Source organism: Lutjanus erythropterus, chromosome 13 (genome assembly GCF_056507025.1).
Source record: "Lutjanus erythropterus isolate fLutEry1 chromosome 13, fLutEry1.hap2, whole genome shotgun sequence".
Lineage (NCBI taxonomy): Eukaryota > Metazoa > Chordata > Actinopteri > Lutjaniformes > Lutjanidae > Lutjanus > Lutjanus erythropterus.
Window position 1 is genome coordinate 24,732,637 of NC_139329.1, and position 15,281 is coordinate 24,747,917.

Genomic DNA, 15,281 nt, shown 5'->3' on the forward strand with positions numbered 1-15,281 from the left:
CATTGCCTTCCAGATACATACTCAACCTCATACATGTGAATGTATACGGCCTAGGTGAGCTTATCATAATTTTTAATTATATACTGAAATTTTATTGACAAAAGAATTGATTAGTCTCTTCAAGTAATAATAATCAGAATATGTAATCAATAATGAATACTTGCAATCCTACTGTTAATATTTTAGTTCAACAGGTTGCTGAATAAATTAAATATAAATGCCAATAATATTATTTTCAGTTTTCACTGAGATGTATACTTGGTGTTTAGTCATTGTTATTGTTTTTTGTTGTTAACATCATTATTATCATTATCATTACAGTTCTCATTATTCTGGGCTATGCTGAAGCCCTGTGTAAATGCATTGTGTTTCTTCATGAACTTGTGGATGTAAATCCTCATGTTTCCTCACCCTACCGACGTCGTTGTACTTCTGTCACAGCTGCCAGCAGTGTCATCAGTGACGTCAGTGGTGGTTGTAATCAGTCACGTGAACAGCGCAGGTCTGTGGATAAAGCGCTGCCTGCTCGGGACTACACGGTTTATTCGGATTCACCCAACCTGCTGTGAATTATTAATTTTGTATGAAAACAAATTTAGACAGGGGAGGGAAAAAAAATAAAGGAAGGAAAAAAAAACACTGAGAAATAACATTTGTTATCAACAGAAATCTGAGTTTTATTTCGACGCGAGCTCATCATCATCCTCAAGCCGTCGTGAATCTGAGATGTGAGTAGATTCTTCTTTTACTGAGAATAAAAACAGACGCTCGTACATCCATGCTCTATTAATAGGGTGTTTATCATGTTTATTTTTATAATTTTTCGAGACTGTGAGCTCTACGAACGAAACGCTTTGAATTAATATCATAATGTTGAAGGTTGATTATGATAATTAACCGACACGGTAAACAGGTTATATTATTGCCGTGCAGCTGTATGCTTTGCAGGAATAATTAAATGCTTTATAGTGAGCATCCTGTGTGTGGTTCACTATATTTACAGCGCGCCCATTGGTTACAATGAAGTCATATGGAGGCTTGTTTCATTGCATCCAGTGTAGATGCTCCATAAGATGGCTTCTTGTGATGTGGGCAATGAGAAAACCCCTCTGTGTTATTATGGTCGCTGTGGTCAGTGGTGTTTTTCATGGATCATACACCAAATATTAACAATGAACCAGATTCAGGTGATTTAACCTGATCATGTATAGTTTTTTTTTTTTTTTTTTAGTATTTTTGTATTTCCAACACCACCTCAGAGTGTTTTATTCTCCATCTTTCTGCTCTATTTATCTTGGGCGTGTGTGGTTTCCTCATCAAACAGGCAGCAGGGTCCCCCCTCCTGTCAAACATAAGGAATGCAAATGGCTGATGAGGGTGAGGAGGGTTGTCTTCGTGGTTAAGAAGGAACAGATGCTGAGTGAAATGTTGTGGTGGTGGTTCCCTCCCCAGATCAGACTGCCCATCCTCCCTGCCCCTCCTGCTGTTAATACAGCCCTCTCTAATCCCTGCACAGCCTGGGACTGACTGTCCAGCAGCCTCTGTCTCTGTCTCCTGGGTCGTCATTACAGCAACGCTGTGATGCTCAAAGCAAGAGTCAAAAGGCTTTTATATCACATCACAGGATCACATGCAGCACAGCGTGGAGAGAGGCTGATTATTTTTAAAGGCTTCATGTTAAAATCCAGCATAACTGTTCCTTGCATCAAAAGGCAATGAGAGATAAATAATCAAGTATACTATTTCAAATGATAATGTCCATATTGAATTTATTCTCATTCCAGCCAGCATGCTGAACCATTTTTGTCTAAGTATTCAAATAATTTACTTTTAAGTTAGAAGTAAGAATACCACAATATAAGAATACTTTGTCACAAGTAAAAGTTTAAGAATTTCACTGAAGTAAAAGTACAGAAAAGTACTCATAATGCAGAGTGGCAACTGTCAATGTTTGACCATTATTATTGATGTATTATTATATAAACTGTACTTTAAAGGTAGAATCAGTTTGATTTGTCCAAGCTGTTCGTAAGAAAGATAGTTGATTCTTTAGTCTCATTCCCAGGCTGTCGAATACCAACGTTTTGGGTTGGCAAAGCGGCACTGAGAGGGATTATATTTATATGAGTCTATACATTGTTGTTGTTGTTGCTGTTGTTTTAGGGAAATAATGTATTTTATACCTTTAATGTTGTCCTTGCTGGAGGTGGAGCTAATTTTATTTATTTGTTTTTTTACTAATGAGTATTTACTGTTGATTAATTGTCAATTAATCAAGTAGTTATTTGGTTCATGATATGTCATTCATCATTGTTTCCCAAAGCCCGCCTTCAAATGTCTTGTTTCATACATAACCCAGGGAATTTCAGTTTACTGTCATAGAGGACTAAAAAAACCCAATATTAACATTTAAGAAACTAGAATGAGAGAATTTGGACTTTTTTCCTGAAATAAAAATACTCAAAACGATAAATCGATTACTTGTTGCACTACTACTTCATTTACTTTTGGTGGTGATATTTAAAAAAAAAAAAACTGGTCATTTGTTTTTGTGTGCCATCTTAATATAAAAAGTAGCTAGCAACTACAACTTAAGTACAGTACTTGAATAAATAAATAAATTATTATTTACTTTCCACCACTGACTTTTGTCACTGATCAATTAAAAAAAAAGTTCAATGCCATGTTGCAATGTGTTAAATGAAGTCCTGGGATTTGCAGCTACATAACAATGTGTGATCTTCTCAGACAGTGTGGGAAGGATCTGAGTTTGTGGCTAAGTTGTGGCTTCATGAGGGTAAAATAAAAATATGCTGGGAACATTGTGGCACAAGCGGTTAAATTACTGTGAAAATGTGTCTTCTCTGCAAAGCTGACGGTTGGATGTGACTCATAAAAACAATAGTGGCTGCAAAAAAGGAACTTGGCTTGTTGTTGGCTAAGAAGAGGAAATCCGCTGTGTCCTTATTTGTGCTGCTTTTATGAAGAAAACTGTGGTGAATGAAAAGATTGCAGTTTCTGGGGAGACCGTGAGTCACTCACTTCCAGTCTTGAGCCAACATCACTTGCCTGCAATAAGTGATGCGACGATAGCTGGAAATCACATGGAAAATAAAATATCAAGTCGAGTCAGGGTTATTTATAGGCTGTATTTCACTAAAGAAGGCTTCAAAAGATTTTCAGGAAACTATGATGACTGAACAATCAAAGGGATGTAATACTGTGCGCAAAAAAGCACAAGAAACACAACAGCATGAGGGCAGTAACCTTTCTAATCTAGTGCAGCCTACACAGCATTATCAACTAATGGAAAACAGAGTAAAGCGCACTAAAAACAGTGGACGGGGTTTTTCACAGAGAGGCGTGACGAGTGTGTAATCACTTCCGGGCAAATACAACAAAAAGGCTAAAAACATGGAACACATTATCAGGTGAACTACTGAAACTATCGTTGTACTTAATGTTCATATTCAGGGTTTATCTGTTAATATCCACGTTTAAGAGACATCATTGTCTGGCTGTGATTCTCCAAACTATATAGATCCGTGCTAATGGCAAAGCCCATTAGTCGACTTGTATTTAACAAGAACAATGTTCCCTGGCTCATTTTAGCACCACAGTGAGAACTGTTTGGTCTTCAGTTCAGTCTTCAGGTTTAATGTTGTTGCTATGGTGAGGATAGTACATGGTAGTGGTAGCTGGAACTAGAGATTACATCTATATTTAATCCTGAACCTTCCGAGTATTATACGACGCATCTGCCATGCCATCAGCTTTATATTTTGCAGCGTTCATGCATTACTTCATACTTACTGAGAGCAGGTATTTTGTGGTTTGGCGCATGTGTGTAAATGTAGAATATACAGCTAACACACCAGAAAGATAGTTCTGGATGTGAAATACTGATGCTTTAGGTTGTTAAAGCATCAATAACATAGCAAAAAAAAAGAGAAAATGCAGGCAGAGGGCAGGGTCTTAGCAGATACAGATACCATCACACACTTCAAGTGGGTTATTGATAGGGTCTACGTGTTTTTTTGTTTGTTTGTTTTTTAAAAAAATCCTGTACAATCTGTTTTTGACATTGTTTACATCATGTGCAGCCTGGTGGAAGCTTTTATAGTGATGATAGGAATTTTGTTAATCTTCTAACAGACTGCCTGAATAGTATATTGCCTCAGAATAATACTTGACCACTACATATATGTGGAAAACAGTCTGAGATGTGTTTCTGTATATATGGACACGTTATCTATTGCAACAACTGTGAATATTCAACAATTGTTAAAATAAAGCCACATTTCCATCCAAAGTACCCAGAACTTTTAGACCCATGAACTAGTTTTCAAGGAACAAAAAGTTTCCCTCAGCCTGCTGTTGTTGCAATTTTCACTGCACTCTAAAACCTGTGAAGATTAGGCAAATTAGTTTGCTGAGAAATGAAAAAGTGACTCATTTGTATGCACAACTATACAACAATGATGATGCCATATAAAGTGAGAGACAGGCATTATTATTTGTGCGATGCTCCTCTGGATTTCATCCTGAGCATGAATCCTCACTAAGACCTGAACTTTGTTGTCGGTCCATTTGCCATGTGCTCTCTTCTTAAACTCTATGTTGATGTGTCAAAGCACAAAGGAAAAAATCAATAAAGGTTTGCGGCTGCAGATTCCTAAAAATAACAATGAAGTAAAAAGCCACAAGTACTCAACCAATAAGAAATGTTCATCACTGTAAGCCCCACCCCCAAAGTACTTTCTGTACTTTTGGAAAGTTCTACCTCCCGAGCAGGGACTTTTTAGGGGGTTAAATAATGTCCCCTTAACTTAATTTAGACCTGGGCCCTGTGGTGGAGACACACTGAATTCCTCCAAATGTTCTTAGTCCCTGGGGAAACTTCGTGTGGTGGAAACAACAATGATGCATAAGAATGTCTTGTGTTTCATTAATGCTATTGTAATGTATATGTACATATTTTGCCATAATAAAATCTGTTGTTGCAGGAGATCAGAAAAAATTGGAAATGTTTTGCTGTTTGGCATGCTGATTCATTGGGTATACCCACAAGGCCCAACGCTGTTGAGCATAAACAACTGGAATGAAAACAGCCATCGGCTAATCAGGGAACATTGGACATAAACAGTCATAAACAGATGTAGGCTAAAATGCTGCGAGACAACAAGCAGCCTTGTGATGATGAGTCATAATTTTAGAAGATGACTCTTACTGATGTTCAGTGCAAACAGGCTTATAAAAGAGGAGTATTTTTGACTGAATTCTGTTGGTAAATTGCTTTGGAAGGCCTTATGGATTTTAGTACGCCCACAAATTAGCCAGATAACTAAATGTAGGCGTTCTCTGACTGACTAGTTACAGGTGGCTGAATCATGCTCATCCTTCAGCATGACTGTGGAAATGCTGCAGTTTGCTTGCTACTTCAGATTATCTTCCATTTTCCATGTTTTCATGTTAGCGGCCAGTTTCACAGCCTAAGCCTGTTTAGCTGCGTGTCCCATCACTTGGCCACATGAGGGAAACGGCACACAGACCCATTAGCTTTAAAGCCAAAGTCCTAAGTGGGTGAGATACGGTCATGGCCTCTTGTGTGCCATGCTTCCTAGCAGCGACACATCCAGTGCAGAGGAGGCGGATAACTTTATTCTAACTCCTTCATATCCCAGTGGGGGAAATAATAGGCAGCTGTTTATCAGTTTGCTAGTGAGTGTGGAGGAACTGCTGAGAGAGATAAAGCAGGCTCTTCAGCTGCAGCACAATAAACTGGCCCAGCGCTGAGAGGGCTTCCAGGGCTCCATGCTTTGTGATAAAGCTATAACAAGCTGACTCACAGGCGCTCCCTCTATTCCTTTCTTTTGCTCAACATTGTTGAGCACGGCATATATGAATGTTACCTCGCTAAAAGCTCAGAAAAAGCCTTTTGCTGCACTACAGTGCACCCCCCTTCATTTCTTAGTGCTCAGTTATTGTTCTGGTACTTTTCCTTTCCACACTTTTTTCTACAAAGGCATGTGCTTTATTTTACGTAATCGGTCATGGCATATAGCAAGGTCATTGGTCTTAAACCCTCCCATATTTCTTGGTGAAATATGGTGTTTTTGCAGATAGGAATGCATGCTAAATACTTCCAGATGCTCTCATTAAATTCTGTTTTTTCTTCACCATGGCATGTATCTGTAATGTAGGGGATGTCGTTTTTACATGAATCTCTATTTTCATGTTTAATGCAACAACTGGAGCAGCGTCACAATTAATACCAGGTGATTTTAAAAGTGATCCTGTTTTAGCCAGTCTGCTCTGCTCAGTCAGGTCATTTCCTGAAGGCAAACACCCATTTTCCTCTGCATTAAAATATCTAGAAATTCTATAATTGTGTGATATATTTTGTTGAGTTTTGTTCTTAAGTTTCCCCAAATGTTTACAACAATATTTAAACCCAGAGAAATCTGTAATTTGCTGCTAGTTGCTATAACTTGTGAGGCTGTTTTGTGTGCATCTGTGAACATGATTTTTGCCTGAGTTGATTCAAAAAGATTTTCCTGTGCAATGGTGCTTTAACCCTGAATCAACATGATCCCATGCTACGTCGGAAGTCATCAAACTACATCTTTTGTTATTATTTTAAAGTGAGAGAAGCCCCTAACAGCAGAACGTACATGCTGTGCCTTTAAGCTGGACTGTATCTATCAAAATGATTAAATTGCATAATGGAAATCCTCCCCTCTCTCCTCCCTTCTCTGCTTTTCAGCCCACAGTGTGGGAATGGGAAATGATGGAGGATAAAGGGCCTCGTGTAGCCGACTACTTTGTGGTTGCCGGCCTCACTGACTCGTCCAAGCCTCTGGAGGAGGAGCTCCACTTCGACGATGCCGGTCCCAAGTCTGTGAAACCAAAAGCACCCATCACCGACGTAGCTGTCGTGATCCGCTCATTGGGTGAAGAGGTACCCCCAGGGTTCACCTGCGTGGAAAGCACCCCCTCAGGCCTCTCTGCGGAGCTCAATGGAGCCAGCCTCAGGGGCCCACAGATCTTCCTGTGCTTCAAGCGAGGCAGAGATAAGCCTCCACTGACAGATCTTGGGTAAGCAGTAATCCTCAGTCACTGACCCTCTACTCACCCGGCACCACTAATCACTTCTATGCCTTGGGTCACTATAATCGGCTCTTTAACACATCCTTTAGTCTGACATCTCCTCAATGAATATATCATCAAAGCTTTTCAGTAATATCTTTTCATGCTTGTTTCAAAAGGATCATATTTAAAGTGAAGTCTAACAAGGCCTTGTATTTTAGGATTCTGTATGAGTGGAAAGAGAAGCTGAAGCCTGGATGTCACATCGTCCAGACCACGCCCTCAGGTCGCCCTGCCAACATCAGCAACTCCTCATCCCAACGCATCTACATCACCTACCGCCGCGCGCCCAAGAGCCAGCCTCACACATCCCTGGCTGTTACCGATGTCTGCATCATCATCCCCGGCAAGGGGGAGACGCCACCTCACACCTTCTGCAAGGTGGACAAGAACCTCAACAGCAGCATGGTGGGAAAGAGTTCTGAGAACACAGTTGGATCTCTTGTGTGTCTGTACAAATAAATAATGCAGGTTTTGACCAATCTGTGATGGTGTTTTCTCATATTCTAGTGGGGATCCTCAGTGTACCTCTGTTACAAGAAATCTCTGGCTAAAGCAAACACAATCGCATACAAAGCAGGTAAAGCAGCGTGCAGAATCTGACTGTCAGTTTAAATGAACATGTAATGGAGTTAAGATGACTGTGTTTGACTTTGTTGTGTGTATTTGTGTCCAGGTCTGTTGTGTAGGTACCCTGAAGAGGACTATGAGTCCTTCCCACTGCCTGAGTCAGTGCCTATGTTCTGCCTGCCCATGGGGGCCACAATCGAGTGCTGGCCGGCACACACCAAACACTCCCTGCCTGTTTTCTCCACATTCGTACTGACGGGGGCTTCTGGAGAAAAGGTAAAACCACCTACTGACGTTAGAACTTACCAGTAACCATGTTTCTTTTTCCACAATATTTTTTCAGTCAGATTTTCATGTGTGATTCACTTATCTTTTCAAGATGAATAATGTGGATTTTTTCAGGCAGTACTAATGACTGAAAATTACCTGCTTCTTATAACTTTTACAGATAAGATTATGGCTTTTTTTTTATTTCTGTATTTAAAAAGAAGTTCACATAACCTTTAATTTATGCTCACCTGAGGGCAAGAAAGGCTAAGCTGTAAAAAATACATGGATTTACTTTGGCTTTTAGAGAGCATTTTACCTAAGACTTGAAATTAAAAGCTTTGGCATAATCTGTCAAATCAGAAATTATTATAGTTAATAGTTAATGGTTATAATGTCATTATCAGATTTATAAATTATAATAAATTTCTCATTTATTGGATCCAGTATTTATTGTGCTACTTTTTCTGCTCTTTCTAGTGACATAAAACACGTAGAAACCTACAAACATACACATACTGATTTTACCAAGGAAACCTCCACTTCCCTTCAGAGTCCTGTTAAGTTTCATTTACATCATCATTAATTACGCACTTCCCCCAAAGCTGGCATCAGTTTTCTGGCCGTTAAGACAAAAATTCTCCCTTGATTGCTTAATTTCAGCCAGCGTCTCCATCTTCATCTCTCCCTCTGTCTTTCGCAGCGTATTACTATCCCTCATGGATTAGTTTGTTGATGAACTGCAGTAGTATTTCTAAGAATACCAGACAATCCTAATCAACTTCTGAACTCTGACTGATCATAAAAATGGTCTAAAGGCTGTGTTTGGAATACTAAAAGGCTTTTAGTGTTTGAGAGCAATGCAGCATAAAAGATTTTTTTGCAGCTCATGTCTTGAATAATGGATAGCTCATGCACCACTTGGGCTTGGTGCATAAGTTTCAGATGCTGAATGCCTCAGTGCTCACTCCTTCTTCCCTGCAACCTCTAGTCTGAGGTCTAGTCTCCTGGCACTTCATGCCTGGAATGATTTGTTTATTTATTTGGGAGGAACAGCTTCAAAGAACTTGAGTATAATTTAGCTGATTATTATGATGAAAATTCTCGAGTGGAGCTGCCACAACATCTTACCTGAATGCGCTCTTTCAAAGCATGCCTGATTACTCTGTGTGTGTGTGTGTGTGTATTTGTGCATGTATTGCATATTGTGATCCTTTTGCTCGCAGGTGTACGGAGCAGCCATCCAGTTCTATGAGCCTTACTCAGAGGAGAACCTGTCTGAGCGTCAGCGCTCACAGCTTGGCCTGCCAAGCTCTGATCTCGGACCTGATGGGACCAGGAGTGTTTACAACAACAAGAGCATCTGTCTGCTCTCCCACTGGCCCTTCTTCCAGTCCTTCAGGAGCTTTCTCACTTTCCTCTACCGATACTCCATCTCTGGACCACATGCCCTGCCTATTGAAAAGTTAGCAACACATTCATTCTCTTTGTCGTAGTCATTGGGGTTCAAAATTCAGCAGCCATATTACAGAAACATCCTTCCTTCCTTTTTGTGCTTTTCTGTATGTTTTCTGTATGTTTTTAATGCTAAAAAAAGTTGTTAGCTCTGTGAGAAAAAGTACTGTCGGTTGCTATGTAACAGGAAGTGATTTTGGATAGAATATTTAGGGTTTCCAAGCCTCAGATAAGATATAATTCCTAAAGTAAGTTGAGATTTGCTTCTGGAATAATTGGGAAAGTCGTATCTTAACTTAAGACTGAAGATAGGAGGTCTCTGTAATACGGCCCCAGGTCTATTCTTAGGTTTAGCTGCTCCTTACTGCTTTAATAAGTCATTATGTTTGTATTCACAGGCACATTTCTCACTTCATGCAAACTGTGCCATTCCCCTCCACTCAGAGACCACGCATCCTCGTGCAGGTAGGCTTAAGACGTGAAATGTAATGAGTCAAGTAACGGGTTCAGTTTTGTATGCTCGCTTTATTTGGGTTGACATGTCTTTAAGCACAGTAAGCTAAATCCTCCACCCACCGATGCTCTAATGCTCTCTAACACTCTCCTGTGCATTTTCCACAGCTGTCTCCACATGACAGCCTGATGCTGAGCCAACCGGTGTCCTCTCCACTGCCACTCAGGTAGGGGAACATTAGTAAAATGTAGGCATACTGTATTTGCTGCTGTCTTGGTCTGGAACCATTTGATTTATTTGTGTGTGTGTGCATTTTTGCACTATAGTGGTGGAAGCCTCTCCACATTATTACTGAATCTGGGACCGAAAAATGCAGCCACTCTGCTGGTGCTGGCTGTCACAGAGCACAAGATCCTGGTTCATTCCCTGCGTCCGGCTGTGCTCACCAGTGTTACAGAAGCCCTTGTGTCTGTAAGTCTTTTGTCCTTTTCTTTGCTTTCCACTTTTCCTGATAATAACACTAAAGAGGGTGGTCTTTAATGTGATTATAGGTACAATGGTGGGTGAGGTAAAAGGCAGAACTGCCTGTAATCACATCAAAGAGGACCCTGCTCAACAATTACCTCTGCAAAAACATTCTTCAAAGAAATGTGCATATGAAGTTGTCAGAAAAGAGGAGGAAATATAAAAGACTGCTGTGCTGAGGCCCACACTCAATCAATTAATACATGACTAAAACTGTTACAGTATAAATGGCTAATGAGACCATGTATCACTCCAATTATATTAAATCAATTTTATAACAATATCACGGATTTATGCCAAACTGCACTGAGTTTTTCATTATGTTTGGCAATGTATTAATGGTGACATATTTTGGGGAGGAGGTTAAAAAAGCAATAGAAAGATTATCTAATAAGAAACGTCAATGGACCCGGGGTTTGTGGTTTTAGGACTCTATCCAAAAAAACACAAATATGCCAGAAATGAACAAATAATGATTGATGTGTCTCCTGCTCGCCAAAAGAACAAGGGAAAAGACTACAAGGCCAAGTATTACATATTGGACTCAGTAAATGCTAATAACCCTTCCTTTAGAAAGAGACATACATATGAAAAGGGAAACAAGATGTTTTAGAAGGTCTGGGGATGTTTTTTGTGAAATGTATGAATCTATCAGATGATCAAGAGTAGGAATGAGCGCTGCCTGCAATACGGGTAATCTGAAAGACTTGTTTTGAATGTGCTTCTGGGATCTGTGTATGTATAAAATATGGCTTTGAGTCTGAGAAGTCTTTCTTTGTGATGTTTGTTCATCTGTGCTGCAGTGTGTGCTTTGGTTGATGAGGCACCCAGCTGTCTCTTTATTGTTGTATACATATGCATCTGAGTACGTCCAATTTCCAATCCTCAAAATGTTAGGGTGCGTATAAAATGTAAATAAAAACAGAATGCAGTGATTAGCAAATGACTGTATTCAGTGGAATGTGGTACAAAGACAAGATATTTAATGTTGAAACTGATTGACTGACTGTTCAGCTCATGAAGTTGTATATGAAGCAAGAATGGGAAATAATTTGCTTGCAAAACTTCAACAATTAATTCCCTCAGTTCCCAAAAGCTTACTGAGTGTTGTTAAAAGAAAAGGTGATGTATCACACTGGTAAACATGTCCCTTTCCTAGCTTTTTTGAAATATGTTGCAGACATCAAAATTAAGAATTAGTGTATATTTATAACTTTTTGGGACTTGTGGTTTGTATAAGAAAAAAATTCAAATACACATTTAAAAAATAAAAGAAATGAAGACAGCTGACAGGCTCCCTGTTTCAAACTTTTCTATCGTCTCCTTCCTTCCAGATGATCTTCCCTTTCCACTGGCCGTGCCCCTACATCCCTCTGTGCCCACTGGCACTGGCCGATGTGCTCAGTGCACCGTGCCCTTTCATTGTAGGCGTGGACTCACGATACTTTGACCTTTACGTCCCCCCAGCTGATATCAGCTGTGTGGATCTGGACACCAACACAATCTCCCAGTAAGTGACCCCTGACCACAACCGCTCTGTGATAGATGGCCACCTTCACCCAGCCAAAGATCATCTTCTCGTGGTTTATGTTTTTATAGGTCTGCTGATGAAAGTTTTTCATAACGTTATCGGTATCACTCAGAATGGGAGCTTCTTATGCAATTATACAAGACAGAATGTGAAATATTCTTACTGTACAAAATAGTACATTTGGGAACTTATGGTCTCCCACATCAATTCAAAAGCTATTTTGTGGAGAGATTAAATTGTCAGTGCTGATGTCAGTGAATCCGTCTTCCAGCTTGTAGTATCTCTGCAATGTTTCTCGATGGTCCTCCCGTGTAATGAAAACCATATGGTGTACTTTCAGAAAAGACGACAAGAAGGCTCTAACGTGGAAAATCTTGCCCAGGAGAGCCTGCAAACATCTCCTGAACACCCTGAATAAGCTCTATCAGCAGCTCACTGAGGGTGAGTCCACTCTAACGCTGTATCATTTTATAGGTGCTTTCATGAATAATTTAGGTCTGCTGTCTGCTTGAGTCTGTTGACTCAGCCTGTACAGTCAGTTTTACAGGAAAACTCATTAGATGCTTACACTGTTATATGAAACAAACGTATGATGTTTAGTGCATCCCAGGAGAAACTGTGGATGAAGTGTAATTTAGTCTTGATGGTCCTACACTTGCTCAACCTGTGTCATCTACCTAGAATTGCTTTTGCTCCTTTAGTCAAATTTCAGCATGTCATGTAGTTAAATGTACGGTATATTATGTTCTGTCTGCAGTAAAAAGAGAAATATCTGCCTCTTCTACCATGGATTTCTTTCTTTGTGACAGTTAAACATCAATGCAAAATGAATCCCAGCCAAGACAGAGGCTTTAATTGATGGTGACAGAATAACATTTACCTTTGATGTTTTCTGCTGTCATGCTGCATTTTAGCTGAACTGAAAATATAATGATAATATCAGGTGGTCTATTTTTGGCCATGTTAATGCTGAAACATAGACTTAAAAATGCACCCAGAAATTTATTGCTTGCTAGCCATTATAACAGTGTTTTAGACTGCCTTTTTATTGTCTATGGTGCTGTTAGTCAGTCCTCTGCTTGGGTCCAGCAGTTTTTTTGGTTTATGACCAAATAGCTACTAGCAATTTGGATGAGTACAACATCACTAACGACACTAATTGCTGAAGCTGGATTTTTTGGATAAAGGAAAAATGTCATATCATCATGATTTTTTTTTTTTACCATATGGTGCATCCCTATTTTCCATTAGCCTCAGCTGTACTTTGTGTGTCTTGCTAATCCCTAAATGTTGGTATGTTAATACACTAAACAAAGATGCTGAACATAGTAAAAATTAGACATCAGCCTGTAAGTATCGTCCTTGTGAGCACATTAGCTTGCTGACGTTAGCATTCATCTCAAAGCATCTCTGTGCCTTACAGAGCCCAAACAATAGCATAACAGTATATCTTGTCTTCATGCTAGATGTCTTCAGCGTGTACTACTTAGCTAGTTAATCTTTGATGTTATTCACTTTTATGTGATTCATTTTTCATGGGAGTAATTGTACTTTTACTTGAGTGTATTTTTCAATACTCTACCCACCACTGGTTTTTGCTGCCAGGTTGTTGATTTTCTTGCATATTCTACATAATGTACCGTTGTGTGCTCTCAGGTGGTCAGCTGAACCGTGAGGATATGCAGATGGAGCACACAGTAACTGACAGCGAGCTCAATGGTGGCAAGAGCCTCCACACTCTGGAGCTGGAGATCCAGGAGGCCTTCCTGCGCTTTATGGCGGCCATCCTGCGAGGATACCGCTCCTACCTGCTGCCCATCACCCAAGCCCCCTCTGAGAAGACCACTGATGCCAGCTCCCTCTTCGACATCCAAGGTACACTTCCCTCTCAGTTATACTGAATGCAACAGAGCTGTCACAATACTATAATTTTAAACTTTAATACAATAATAGTAATGAACAATACCATGGCAAAAAGTAGGATTTTTTTTTCCTTTTTTCGTTCATCATTTCTGACATCCTTATGTAATCACAAAAACATGCTGACAAGCTCTGGCCGTGCCTTTGTGATTCACTGCTGGGTCAGGAGGTTAAGGTCTGAGTGCTGTTTCATCAAAGTTTGGCCTAAATCGCTGTAGTAATGACTCTGGTGATTTAGCTTAAGCCTCAGTGGAAATTAGGCTTGGATGACAAGTTAGAGAAACGGCCATGATTAATAGCACGATGTCCCTGCACATCTGCGTGCTCTTATGCAAGAGGAGCAGCAGAGAGCAACTTATCATAGCATGGTATTCATATCCTGTAAATGTTGGTTAAGTCTACATGTTGACCTGGTGAATGTCATGAAAATGTCAAGTTTCATAATCTGATATTAATTCCTACATGTTATCTTTGTCATTATGTAATATTTTTGGTTCATAGGCTTCCTGAAGAGCAGAGACCGCTCCCATCAGAGGTTTTACTCCCTCATGACCAAGACTCAAATGTTCAGCCGCTTCATCGAGGAGTGCTCGTTTGTCAGTGATAAAGATGCCAGCCTAGCTTTCTTCGATGAGTGTGTTGATAAGGTGAGATTTGCAACCAATCTTTATTATGGATTTTCTGTGTCAGAGACAATTCATCAGAATAACTGCATCATTCCGCTGTGTAGGAACAAATGCTCAGATAACAACATTAAGTCTGGTTCCCACCCATTTGCAGAAGAGAGAAAAAGCTGAGGCACTTAGAGGAAAGATTAATCACATGCTGTCCTTTCAATTAAGATGTCTTATTAAGGTCTTGGTTTAATTTGAAGGAGCTAATAAGCAAATAACAGGAACTAATAGAGATAAACAAAGTGTAATTAACACTCCAGCATCTCAATTTAGCCTCACAGTAGCACAAGCCTTTTCCCAGCTCTAATATTCCTTGTCCTCTCAGTCCTTTAAAATGGAAGTAGACAACTTTTTTACTTTAAGATATTACTATGAAGTAAATGTTGATTGCACAGTATAATGGCACCATCCCTGCTGCAGTAACTTGTTTGTCTTAAGCTTTAGGCTAACGTTACTCAAACTGTTATTTATCTGCAGTGCACATTGGTACAATAGCTTTCACTTGACCTCTTCAGCAAACAAACTTCTTCACTCTCTCTTATTTCCATTGTGGTGTTGATCATTTCTCCACGGAGCCAAGCTTTGAGGGAAATAGAGAGCAATAGTGGCATAAACAATAATACCTCTTGGAAATGCTGGGGGGGAAAGATGAGAAGTTGTCTGTTTCTGCTTTAAAAAGTGCATTTTTTTTGGTCTTCCTACTGTTATCCTCTTCTTCTTCATCTTCTTCTTCCCT

At 39.8% G+C, this 15,281-nt stretch overlaps 1 protein-coding gene across 1 annotated transcript in view; it reads left to right on the forward strand.

Annotated features, from left to right (window-relative positions):
- Window positions 1-498: 498 nt before the first annotated feature.
- The window catches only part of dennd4a (DENN/MADD domain containing 4A), a 34,176-nt gene continuing 19,393 nt past the window's right edge, over window positions 499-15,281 (forward strand). Inside the window, exons 1-13 of the mRNA XM_084734963.1 lie at window positions 499-728; window positions 6,767-7,098; window positions 7,311-7,557; window positions 7,660-7,729; window positions 7,826-7,995; window positions 9,213-9,451; window positions 9,840-9,906; window positions 10,063-10,121; window positions 10,222-10,366; window positions 11,755-11,930; window positions 12,292-12,392; window positions 13,608-13,826; window positions 14,373-14,518. Coding sequence (XP_084591089.1) covers window positions 6,788-7,098; window positions 7,311-7,557; window positions 7,660-7,729; window positions 7,826-7,995; window positions 9,213-9,451; window positions 9,840-9,906; window positions 10,063-10,121; window positions 10,222-10,366; window positions 11,755-11,930; window positions 12,292-12,392; window positions 13,608-13,826; window positions 14,373-14,518 — 1,950 coding nt within the window. The 5' untranslated portion in view covers window positions 499-728; window positions 6,767-6,787. The remainder of the gene's footprint in view (window positions 729-6,766; window positions 7,099-7,310; window positions 7,558-7,659; window positions 7,730-7,825; window positions 7,996-9,212; window positions 9,452-9,839; window positions 9,907-10,062; window positions 10,122-10,221; window positions 10,367-11,754; window positions 11,931-12,291; window positions 12,393-13,607; window positions 13,827-14,372; window positions 14,519-15,281) is intronic.